This window comes from Mustela erminea, chromosome 5, assembly GCF_009829155.1.
Source record: "Mustela erminea isolate mMusErm1 chromosome 5, mMusErm1.Pri, whole genome shotgun sequence".
Lineage (NCBI taxonomy): Eukaryota > Metazoa > Chordata > Mammalia > Carnivora > Mustelidae > Mustela > Mustela erminea.
In genome coordinates, this window is record NC_045618.1 from 39,107,714 (window position 1) to 39,120,616 (window position 12,903).

Consider the following 12,903-nt stretch of genomic DNA (forward strand, 5'->3'; position numbering starts at 1 on the left):
AAACTGAAACTTCTCACTGTTCATCCACCCATTCTCCATGTATCAACTCTTCCCTCTATTACCAGTATTACAGTTAAAACATGTTTCATCAGAGTTAGCATCAGGGGGTGCCTGGGTGGCTCAGTCGGTTAAACTGTCTGCCTTCAGCTCAGGTCATGATCTCAGAGTCCTGGGACTGAGTCCCGCGTCAGGCTCCCTGCACAGTGGGAGCCATCTTCTTCTTCTCCCACTCCGCCTGCTTATGTTCCCTCTCTCACTCTGTCTCTGTCAAATAAATAAATAAAATCTTTTTAAAAAAAATCAGTTATTCCTAAAAATGTGACCTTTAGCTAATTTTCACATGTGCATCCTGATTTTTTTCCAAGGTAACAACTGTAAGATCAACAGTATTGATCTTAATAATACTACCTTCCCTGTTACTAAGTCCTTCCATAACATTTTTCAAAGTCTCGATACTTTTCCCTTCCCAAAATGGCTTTTTAACTTGAATATACAACTTCTAGATCTGGCTGTTTGGAGAGAGTTCGTGATTAAAGGCATTTACAATTAGAATTTAGTAACATTATACAAATTAGTGTATTTTCTTTGAGGTAGGTATATCCATTTGCAGTAGAAGGAAAATGGGCTTTCTGGCTGCTTGCAATTCACTTAGTCCTTTCTTCTTTTTAAAAAATAAAAGCTGTTATGTTTAATGATCATGACTTGTTGAATTTTGTTTCTCATGAGCCTGTTCCAGTATCTGACTTTTTCAGCATATTATGCTGTCTTTAAAACCAATGCTGAGACCCTCTTGTTTGCCATAATTTGGGCCTCTTTAAATTCATTAGAGCTCTAAGCTTATACAGAACAAGGGTATTTCTGTTAGAGGACTCCTTTCATCCACAAGTAGTTTTCCTTTTTAAAAATGTTTGACCACAGTTCATCCACATAAGTTGATTTGTTTGCCTAAGTTAAGTGCTAAGATGTGAAGATGGTTTATTATGCTTGTTACAGAATAGAAATAGAATTTCCTAGGGAAAACTTCCTAGGAACACTTAGTATTTGGATTAAAGAGATTTTTTAAATATTTAATGGTTAATTAAGTAAACTTGTCCCTATTCTCTGTCACTGTTTTTTTTAGCAATATAAAATAAATACAAAATACTGCCAACAAAACTTTTAGCCAAAATACCCAAATTTATGCATCCAGATGTTATACTCTTTAAAGTGGATCCCAGGGGCACCTGGGTGGCTCAGTGGATTAAAAGCCTCTGCCTAGGGTTCAGGTCATGATCCCAGGGTCGGGGGATCGAGCTCCACATCAGGCTCTCTGCTCAGCGGAGAGCCTGCTTCCTCCTCTTGCACTCTCTCTCTGCCTGCCTCTCTGCCTACTTGTGATCTCTCTCTGTCAAATAAATAAATAAAATCTTAAAAAAAAAAATAAAGTGTATCCCATTAGGGATGCCTGGATGGTTCAATGGATTAAGCATCCAACTCTTGATTTCAGTTCAGATCATGATCTCAGGGTGGTGAGATCAAGCCCACATCGATACCACATGAGGCTCGGTGCTGGGCATGGAATCTGCTTAAGATTCTCTCTCTCCATCTGCCCCCCACCCCCATTCCTGTACCTGCATGCTTTCTCTCAATGAATGAATAAAGTGGACCTCTTAGGTGGTGGAATCCACAAATCATTTTGGGAACGTTTTCGGAAGGACTTTAGGGTTTCTTCCACTTTCCTCAAGAGTGACAAAATACCCTTTGGTAGCAAGTTTGATTTTATATGATACATCATTTAAAGCTAAATTTGGCAAAAATGTAGTTGATCAAACTGAGAACTTATTAAATGAGAAAGAAAGAATATCTGTTCTAAAAAATTACTTTCTTTGGCTTTTAAAACTGTTTTTAAAGACTTGTCAAAAGATAATAGTTTCCTGAGATAATTATTTTTAATGAATACCATTTATTTGGATGATATATTTAAGAAAGATTTTTTTTTTTTTTAAGATTTTATTTATTTATTTGACACATAGAGCACACAACAGGGGAGCAGCAGAGAGAGAGGGAGAAGCAGGCTCTCCACTGATCAGGGAGCCTGGATTCGGGGCTGGATCATAGGGCCTTGGGATCATGACCTGAGCTGAAGGCAGATGCTTAACCTTAGAACTGAGCTACCCAGGCATCCCAAGAAAAATTGTTTATTAGATGTGTTAACTCTATAGTCACTTCTCTTTTTTGTTCTAACAGAAACCTAAATAATTTTCAGTTGGGATAATAAATAGATATAATCTGTTTTATTCCTCTCATTATTATATGCAATACTTTTTTTTAAGTAGTCTCGTGTCCACTGTGGGTCTCAAACTCATGAGAGTCACTCACTCTACTGATTGAGCCAGCTAGGTGCCCCTAGACTATATAAGATATCTTTTAATCCTGGTTTTAAAACCATGTATAGCTTCAGGTAATGGATAGTACTAAATTGATGAAACCAGTTTTTCACTCTGAGTTTTAGTGGTGGCAGCTTAGATTATAAGAATAACTCCATGCAATTGGATTTCCATTTTTGTTGTTATCACATATTGATACATGTATGTTTTGTTTTCTGGTTAGATTTATTCTCCTGACCATACCAGCAGTAGTTTTCCATCAAATCCATCAACACCAGTTGGATCACCGTCACCTCTCACAGGTAGGCTTCTGTTTTAACTACTGACTTGTGTATGGGGCTGCTTTGAAATATTTGAAATTTTTTTATTTTCCAATAAAATCTAGTAAAAATTTATGAAAAATTTTCTGAATTTTGAGAAAATATGTAAACCGAGTCTTGTTCATTTTGAATAATATTTGCTAGTTTGACTCTTCTCTAATTCTTAATTCGGTATAATTTCTAAGAATAATTGTTATAACAGGGTAAAAAAGGCTGACAATTGGGATGAAAGCAAAATAGAGAAGGAGATAAATCAAAATTTTTGGTAAGGTGACATAGGAAGTAAACAGAATTACCCTATTTAGAAGTACATGTAACTTCTTTCTTGTTCTCTGCCTTTTCCTTGTACCATGTGTAAGACTCAGAAATGATTAAGTTTCTACTAGTTTGTCTTTATTTTCAGATTCACTAAGTTATTCATAATACTGTAGCTTTTTGCTAAGGAAAAGAAGAGTCTATAAATGTGGATGAATATTGTTAGTAGAGTTAGATAAGCAGTTTAGATTTGTTTTCCGTTTTTTTTCCACATTTGCTCTAACAAGTTCCAGTTACTATCCTACAGTATGAATTTGTTGAGGTACAATTGTTACTATTGTAAATTGGAATTTTTAGATACTAGGAATAAATAAAATTATAAGAAAAGTTTTAGTATTTATTAAGCTATAATTTTAAAACTTGTCATGTATTTTTCTGAGCAGTGTTTGAGAAAAAAACATGCTGAAGAAGACATGCATTAGTTTTGAGGAAAAGACATTAGGCAACTGGGTAAAAATTGCCTTATTCCTCCACCAGTTGACCTCAGAATTGATTCTCTTTTTCTGATCAAGTCATTAATTAAGTCCGTGTGGCTTTGTTGTTGTTGTTAAACCTTTTTGCGTTGTTGAAGGTTTCTGGTATATCAGGGCCCTGGCTATCACCTGTGCTTTGTGTATCAGCTTTGTGACTCTGCTGAGAAGCATTCCAGTGTGGAGATGATGAACTGCTGGCAGCTGCTTTCAGCTCTTAGTGGATTCTGCCACTTTCTCAGACACCATGGCTTCAGCTGTCTAGTAAAAGTTGAACAGCTGTTCCCCACATAGTCAGGACTATGAAAGACCCATTGACTTAAAGTTGTTATTTAACAGAGAGCTGAAATTACAGGAAGAATGATGTAACTTTAACCCTACTCACCCTTCTGGCACAGTTTTACTGAAATTGTCGGTGTCATTTTTGCCACAGCCTATTCTCATCCGAGATGAGAATATCTGTCCTTACTATGTGTTCCCACCTCCTCATCCCCTCTGCCAAAAGTAAACTGTAAAAGTGTCCTTTGGTTTTAATTAATACTGGGAGGAGGTCGGGCAGCAGAGTTCAGGGATTAAAAATGAGGAGACATCACTAAAATGGAGAATCAGAGACTTAGACATTTTTCAAAAAAATCGTGGTTCAAAGTAAAATCTCACATTTCCTCCTCCATCTTTATTTGGGGTTTAATAGGTAATATCCTTCTCCCCTCTTTAATTCAGTTGATTAATAGATATCTGTGGTCTGTTGAAGTTGTGTAACGAAGGTACTGATAGGCTTCCTTCTCAATTCAGCAGTCATAATCAAAGAAAAATTCTTTCTTTCATATATTCCTACTGAAACAGTACATCAAAGACTGATTTTAAGTGTATCTCTCCCATTCCCTGTATCTAGTATTTCCATCCTGCTACCACAGACATACATATACACACACCCTAAATTGACAGAAATGTAAAAGAGAGAAGGAGGAAGGAAAGCACAATGTGATAAATTACTCACAGCTGAAGGAAAAATGAAAAAGATGGAGCAAACCAAAGCTTCTATTACAATATGTGGAAATCATTTGGTACCTTATATTGTAGTGGCCTGTTACCTAAAGTAAAAAATTCTACCCCACTGTGTGCTCTCTATGCTTGTCCTATTCTCTATGCCTGACCCATCAGTCAGACTGGCCCCGGCCTGTGAGGATAGATAAACAGGCAAAGAGCCACACAGGCATCTTCTAAGGCAACCATCATTCTTATTTAAATTCCACTTATTTTCCTTAGGAAAATTTTAGGCCAAGAACATGTATATCTGCCTAGAGCATGTTTATGAGGAACTTCGGAGATGGTAATACTGTATCAGTCAGGATGCTTTAGGCTGAAAGGAAGAGAAACTCTTGTCTTGACTGGCTTTAATTAAATAATGAGAGGATTGCTTATCTTGTACAAGAAGAAGCCCATGGCAGGGCAGGTTCCTGGACCCTAGTATGTCAGAACTCCTGCTCTACTGCTTTGTAGATTTTCCTCAGGCTGGTGGCAAGTTCAGTAGTTCAAGGTACCATATGTGGCCAAAACAGTGTTCAGTAGAAGAAAAAGACCATCTTTTCCTTGTATTTTAAGAATCTTTTTCAGAAGCTTCTTCAACAGATTGGCCCTCATGAGTCTTGGCCAGCATTGGGCCCCCAACACACCTGCTCTAAACAGAAATGGGACCACCATGGTTATCTTAGACATTAGGATTTACCCCAAAAGCTAAGAATAGAGTTACTCTTTTCTGGTTCACACCAGGAAAGGACAGATATCCCATCCGCCTTCTGAACAAAATTAGGGCTCTGGCAGCAAGGTAGAAGAGATGACTATGTCTATTACAGTTGCCATTTGGGAACCGACACAAGTATTTAAAAGGATATGTTTTATTTTCTTTTCTCTTCTTTTCTTTTTTGTTTTTTTTTTAAAGATTTTATTTATTTATTTGACAGAGAGAGATCACAGGAGACAGAGAGGCAGGCAGAAAGAGAGAGAGGGAGGCAGGCTCCCTGCTGAGCAGAGAGCCTGATGTGGGACTCGATCCCAGGACCCTGAGATCATGACCTGAGCCGAAGGCAGCAGCTTAACCCACTGAGCCACCCAGGCGCCCCAAAAGGGTATATTTTCCAAGGGAACTTGGAGAGTAGACAAGCAAAATTTGTTTTGCTTTCTTTACCTCCTTCTAGAATATAAATAAATAAAGGTTTAATAATTGCCATGCTCAATAGCAATCTTGAGAATATTTACAATGGAAATAAAGAGGAAGAAAAGATTCCTTAGTTTTGGCTAGTTTAATCAATGAGATATTTATTTTTATTATCTGTCAGTGTGCCTGGTGTTAGGCATTTATCTGATGTCAGCATGTTTTCAGTTTAGCTGAGAAAATAAACACATAAAAATACAGCCATCAGAATTCACTCTGAGCTCGAGTGGTCGGGATAAACTTCATGAAGAGATCAAGACTTTAAAAAGAGGAGGAAGATTCTAGGTCTAAAGAAAAGAGTGTAACAAAGATCTAGATGCGAGAAAGCGCATGACTTCTTCATCCAGAGTCATGGACATGACTGATTATGATCTCTTCACATATGGAAGTATGAAGCACTCGGAAAGGTTGGCTGGAGCCAGATTATGGAATGCAAAGCACTCCGTGCTATATTAAGGATTATCCAACCTTTTCTAAGTATGAGGGCTCTCATGAAAATTTGAGTTTAAGGTAAGATTACTAAGAGAAGCAAGTTAAAAAAAAAAAAAAATTAGAAAATGCATGATGAATGGTCTTTCAAGAATTTCTTCCAGCCATTCACTATGTTGGTATCTAGTCTCTAAAGTTATTAACCAGTTAACTCTAAGTTCCACTCAGAATGAGAACAGATCAGAAACACTAGGTGGATCTTAGATTTAGTGATCAAAGAAGCCTATCCACATTTTCTAGCCAGATAATTCCATTCTCCTATTCTAATCACCTAGCTACCTTGTTTTCTGGAAATGGTCACTAAATTCTAATAGCAGGTAAGTTTATTACAATCCTTCTTGAATAAGAACTAGCTCTTTGGGGTGATCTCTAAAAGGCGCAGGTAATTATAGAAATTGTTAACTACAGAAACAGTTGAAAGCTTGTGCTTATCTAGTAGAAGGAAAGGATAAGTCCCAAGTCAGTACATATTTCTATACCAGATATCAGGTGACAGGGAAGGAAGGCAGGAAATAACCCTATCCTCTTCCATGTGTGTGTAATAATGCTACAGTTGATGATTACAGGCTAGAGAGAGAGAGGGAGATGACAGCAGCTACTGAACTAACTCTATCCATTCGTCCCCTTTGGGACAATAGCATGAATTTTTGAAAAGACAGCTGGGGTGCAAGGAGCTCCATCCATCAACTATAACTTGGCTTTTCTATGAAGTTCAAGCAGGTATCAGTGATTTAAGCATGTTACTCTATTTTAACCAAGTGTGTCACAGTGGGGCAGCCCAGTCTATACTAAATGCAAAACAGTTTTTTTTTTTTAAAGATTTTATTTATTTTATTTGACAGAGAGAGAGATCACAAGTAGGCAGAGAGGCAGGCGGGGGGGGGGGGGGAAGCAGGCTCCCTGCTGAGCAGAGAGCCCAATGCGGGGCTCGATCCTAGGACACTGAGATCATGACCTGAGCCGAAGGCAGCGGCTTAATCCACTGAGCCACCCAGGCGCCCCCAATGCAAAACAGTTTTGAGTGTATTTTTCCAGTTTAATGAATTACATTTTGGATATAGACCTTAGCATGGTTTCTTCATATCATTATCAAAAAATAATGAGTGTAGGAGATTTCTTACCTAAGTAACTCTTCGCACATCTCATTCCTCAACACTAAACCCGTTGAAGAACCACAAAAAATGCCTCTTTTGCCAAGCAGATACATGCTAATAATCCTGAGGTGTTTAAACATAAAACCTGTATTAATATCCCATACAGATTAAATAATTTGATGATTAGTATCCTGTTACAGTCCAATCACCCAAAGGGAAATGGTAAAGATGGAACAAAATGTTTGAAAATAAAATATTGTAAACATCAAAAGAAACTACTTTCAAAGTAAAGTCTTTTTCAAAATGGATTATGATTAACCTCTTATTCACATAAAATTCATAATTCTACATCAATGCTTGGAACACACTAATGGCTGCTGAATTCTGCTTGTTATATAAATTATCCTGTTCCAATGTACAGCTTTAGATTGTCCATACTTTGTGTAGTTGAAATAGGATTGTCTTTGTATGTCTCACAGGAAACCTTTAATTGTCCTCAAAATATTGTGATATGCTTACAGGTTAAAAAACAAAAACAAAAACAAAAAAACCTGTTAGCTGATGAAGTATACTAATACTTTTTTTTTTTTTTTTACAATATTAGTGTCTAAATTTTCTCTATGTAATCACAACACTATGCATATAATTGTGAAATACAGTCAGGTTAAGAATCTATGTATCCAACTTTTCAACTTGCAAAATATATATGATTGATGGGAATACAATTACTAAGTTACTCAGCTAAAGTGAACTATAATAGTTACAATAGTTATCATAAGTTTTCAGTGCTTCCTAAATGTAGCAAATAATCTGCAACAATAGGCTTGATGGAACATAGGTTAAGACTAACATTAGCTTTAGTGGCTCAGTGGTTGGGCCTCTGCCTTCAGCTCAGGTCATGATCTCAGGGGCCTGGGATCAAGCCCCGCATCGGGCTCTCTGCTCAGCGGGGAGCCTGCTTCCCCCTCTCCCTCTGCCTGCCTCTCTGCCTACTTGTGATCTCTCTCTCTGTGTCAAATAAATAAAATGTTTAAAAAAGAAAAAAAACTTGAGTTAGCAGTAAATGAGACAAATTAAGTAACCTTCAAGTTCTCCAACTTCGGATTTCTAATACAACAGTGGTTGTCAGTGATGCTTTTATTAAGAACAAAAATATGTATTAAGTGAATGTTTTTTGTTATTTTCTATAAATAATTTGTTTCCAAATGCACAGTCATGAAAATAGTATTTTCGATCAGTCGTTTTTTTTTTTTTTTTTTTAACTATTTGGCATGACCATTTAAACACTGCGTTCTCCCCAACACATGGATGAATTAACCCTTTCATTTTTTTAATAGTTTTTTTTCCTTTTTTTTTTTTCTACTCTGAACTACTTCTTTCTCTTTATGTTATTATATTGCTACCTTCTAAAGTTGAAGGGTAAACATTTAACAAGTTTCATAATGACATTTTCCAAATTTAGTGTAAATTATACCAGGAAAATATTCAATAGATAATCCTAAATGTATTTGCAGACATTTGAACTTGGTGCATTTGTGTATAATTTAATGGCACAAGTTAGTAAGACATTTTAGAAAGCAGTTTGGCTCTGTGACTTGAGGATCATAAATATACTTATACCTTTTAACTCGGAAATGCTATTTATCCTTGGGGTGCCTAGGTGTCTAAATCAGTTAAGCATCTGACTTTTTTTTTTTTTTAAGATTTTATTTATTTATTTGACACAGAGAGAGATCACAAGTAGGCAGAGAGGAAGGCAGAGGGGAAGGTGGAAGGGGAAGCAGGCTCCCCACTGAGCAGAGAGCCAGATTCGGGCCCCATCACAGGAGACTGAAATCATGACCTGAGCCGAAGGCAGAGGCTTAACCCACTGAGCCACCCAGGCGCCCCTAAGTATCTGACTTATGAGTTCAAGCTCCATGGTGGGCTCTAGTTTAAAAAAAGAAAGAAAGAAAGAAATGCCATTTATCCTCAAGACATGTTCCCAAAAAGAAAATAACAGTATTTACCATTTACAGTATAGTGATACTTTTCGTGATAGCTAACTGAAAGCAGCCAAAACATCCAATAGTGAGGTAATAATGGTGGTTAAATAAATTATGATCTAGAAAATCAGGTGGATATTAACATAGTCATTAATAGCACGATCATAAAGATTATGTAAAGCCATGGGCGAGGAACAGAATTTTTTTTTTCAATTTATTTATTTGACAGACAGAGATCACAGATAGGCAGAGAGGCAGACAGAGAGAGAGGAGGAAGCGGGCTCTCCGCTGAGCAGAGAGCCCGATGTGGGGCTCGATCCCAGGACCCTAGGATCATGACCTGAGCCGAAGGCAGAGGCTTTTAACCCACTGAGCCACCCAGGCACCCCCAAGGAATAGAATTTTAAATTACATATATTTTAAGCACATTTTCTCAAGTTAATGTGTGCTAACGGATAAAGTCTGAAAATACACAAACATAAAAGTAATTTGGGGTTTTTTTGTTTGTTTGTTTGATTTTGTTTTTTGAAGTATAGTTGACACACAATGTTACATTAATTTTAGGTGTACAACCTAGTGATTCAACAACTCTATATATTGTGCTATGCTCACTGCAAGTGTAGCTACCATCTGTCACCATACAATACTATTACAATACCATTGACTAGATTCTCTATGCTGTACTTTTCATCCCATGACTTACTCATTCCATAAGTGGAAGCCTATAATTCCCACTTTTTCACCCACTTTTTCCTTCCCCCATCTCTCCTCTCCCAACCATCAGTACTTTGTATTCGTGGGTCTCTTCCTGCTTTTTTTGTTACAAAATAACAGTAGTTAATAATAACTAATACAAATTTTTTTAAAGTATTTTTAAAAAGTATAGTTTTTTTCCAACTCCCTACATTGTTGTATTAATAATGAAAAAAATGTTTTTAATGTATTGGGGTTATAAGTAGCCAATACTACATTGAAGGCTGAATAAAAATGCTTACATAAGTTTATATATAGCGACAGAACATTATTACTGTTTCTTTCAGAACATTACCAAGATCTTTGAATTAACCAAAATACCTATATGTGGTTTTGTGTTTTGTTTCAACAGGTACCAGTCAGTGGCCCAGACCTGGAGGTCAAGCTCCTTCATCCCCGAGCTATGAAAACTCACTCCACTCCCTGGTAAGAGCCTCTTAGGAATAAATGGGTCACTTTTATCTGATAGTGTGGGTGCATTTTTTCAGTAAATCTTGAGTAACAATGAAAAAACAGTAGGATAGCATTACATACAAATTCTTTAGTAACAAATGGCCTGATGTAGTTTAACTATATAAGATACATTGGGTGTGCCTTTTGCCATCTGTTCTTTGGGACCTCAGGCTTCTGGTCTCAGGACAGCTGGTATTAAAATAGAGTTACAGGATTTTTGCTCCTTTGATAAATCTAGAGTTCAGTTCTTCTATACTTTTATGTTTACCTATGAGAGGAAACAAAAAAACAAAAAAAGCACAGAGACCAAGTAAAAGCAAGAAAGTTAGTCCAGCAGGGGAAAAGGGCACATTTTATTCTTTCTCATGTTACTATTCTGTAATGGTTTATTACATTCCTATTAAAAGTTTAAAATGTAGTATCAGCTATATTTGTCATGAAAAGTGTTATTTCCCATGTTTCTTTTTTTTAAAAAATGTATCGTGTTCATTGTAAAAGCAAAAATGTTCTTTAACGAAATGAATAAAGCAGTAGAATAAAAGAGCCTGTCTAGGTATTGTGCATGAAGAATTTGTGGTAGAATGTTAACTGCTGTTGCTTGTCAATGCTTACCACAGAATTACAAAGGATTATAAAAACAAAATGGGGATAACTTGATGGAATGCTAAGTCATGCTATCATTCAATAATTCCAGGTTGCAAATAGAAAAGTTCTTTTTCTGTGACTAACAGAACAATTGAAAGGAAAGTCTTCTTCTCTCATATTTTGCAAGCAGATATAAGCAATGTGTGCTGTTTAGATGCTAACCTTATAACTTTGCTGTTAAATCCCAGCCTTCTCATACTTTAATACAAGTAGATCTTGCAGGTCTCCGCGTTAACTTTACTAACATGTTATGCTGACATGCGCATCAGCTATTTCCTCATCTCTTTTGGAGTTAATCTTAACCTGTGCTTTGCCTCCTGTTCTGTCTTGACTTTGCCAGAAAAATCGAGTTGAGCAGCAACTTCACGAGCATTTGCAAGATGCAATGTCCTTCTTAAAGGATGTCTGTGAGGTACTATTTCTTTTAGATGGTGCCTTTTTTGTGTTTCAGTTAATTATACTTCCTATTATCCATTTAAACTCAAGCCTGTACAGACTCCAAAGTCTTTTAAAATCACACAATGACCATTTTCGTTTTTGTACAGTATATAAGAATAGACTTTTGTTCTTTCATGTTATTGAGAGTGATTTCCTTTTAAAAGAGCTCTACTGGCATGTGCTTTTGATTTTTAAAATTCTAATATGTTTGTGTATGGGGCATGTGTGTATCCACAGACAATATCATTTCCTCAGTTTTGTGAAAGAGCATATTTGGATGTGTTCACCATTTCAGATAGGTATGCTTTGTTCACTTAAAACAAAATTACAGCTTAAACTTGATGAATTTGAGGACCCTTCTCTAAATTGCCTGCATCTCAAAGATCAGTATTAAAGTCCACGTTACCGTTTTTATTACCAATAATTATCAGACACAGCAGAATAGTTTTCATCTTCTGTAGGAAGCTAAAAGAAATAGCCTCATGGTAGATTGGTAAATAGATTTTTATGAAGCAGTGATTTGCTTCTGAAGCATTGTTAATTTTGCATAGTCAGCAAATATCCTTGCTTTGATTCTCGATTGTAGTACAGGTAGTTGCTTTTGAAGCTACATGATAGTACATTTTACTTGCTGTCTTCCATATATCCCAAAGTAGGAAACATAGCAGTTTAATAATTTAACAGATATCAGTGGTAACGTCCATGTCTTTTTTCAATCTGTACAGCAGTCTCGAATGGAGGATCGTTTAGACAGATTGGATGATGCTATCCATGTGCTGCGGAACCATGCTGTGGGACCGTCCACCAGTTTGCCTGCTGGTCACAGTGATATACACAGTTTATTGGGACCATCCCATAATGCACCAATTGGAAGCCTCAATTCAAACTATGGTGGATCAAGCCTTGTTACAAGCAGTCGATCTGCTTCAATGGTAAAGTAGTGCTCATCTCTTTTGTAATGACCACTAATGCCTATAGTCCTAAATGTTTTTCATGAAATCTTTGGAAGAGAAGTCCTTTTTTAAAAAGTACTTATTGGACAGGGTCATTGGCAGAGCATTGGCCCTTAAAGTCCTGCTACAATCATGTGCAAAGAGCTAAAACTCTCTGCAAGTTCATTTTAGCTTAAACTTAGATTTTTTCTTTCCAGATGTGTGGCCAGAACAGTTTTGCCTTGAAATAGTGTGTAGGAAGTCTGAAGAGCAAAAAACAGTAAAGCAAAACTGAATTTTAAGGGGTCTGGCTGTTTGTTATAATTCAGGACCAGCCTTCAAAGGCAGAAGGAATGTGAAATTATTTGTACACTCCAAATTTAAGCTTTATTACCAAATGAAGAAAATATGGAGTAATTTTAAGAATAGCT

At 36.6% G+C, this 12,903-nt stretch overlaps 1 protein-coding gene across 7 annotated transcripts in view; it reads left to right on the forward strand.

Moving 5' to 3' along the window:
• TCF12 (transcription factor 12) overlaps window positions 1-12,903 on the forward strand; it is a 385,779-nt gene that overhangs the window by 347,052 nt on the left and 25,824 nt on the right. For 5 of the 7 annotated variants that reach the window (XM_032341444.1, XM_032341445.1, XM_032341447.1 and 2 more), the window contains 4 exons: window positions 2,590-2,668; window positions 10,357-10,430; window positions 11,443-11,514; window positions 12,266-12,472. In XM_032341444.1, coding sequence (XP_032197335.1) covers window positions 2,590-2,668; window positions 10,357-10,430; window positions 11,443-11,514; window positions 12,266-12,472 — 432 coding nt within the window. The remainder of the gene's footprint in view (window positions 1-2,589; window positions 2,669-10,356; window positions 10,431-11,442; window positions 11,515-12,265; window positions 12,473-12,903) is intronic. The other 2 variants (XM_032341446.1, XM_032341450.1) reach the window with 1 other exon arrangement.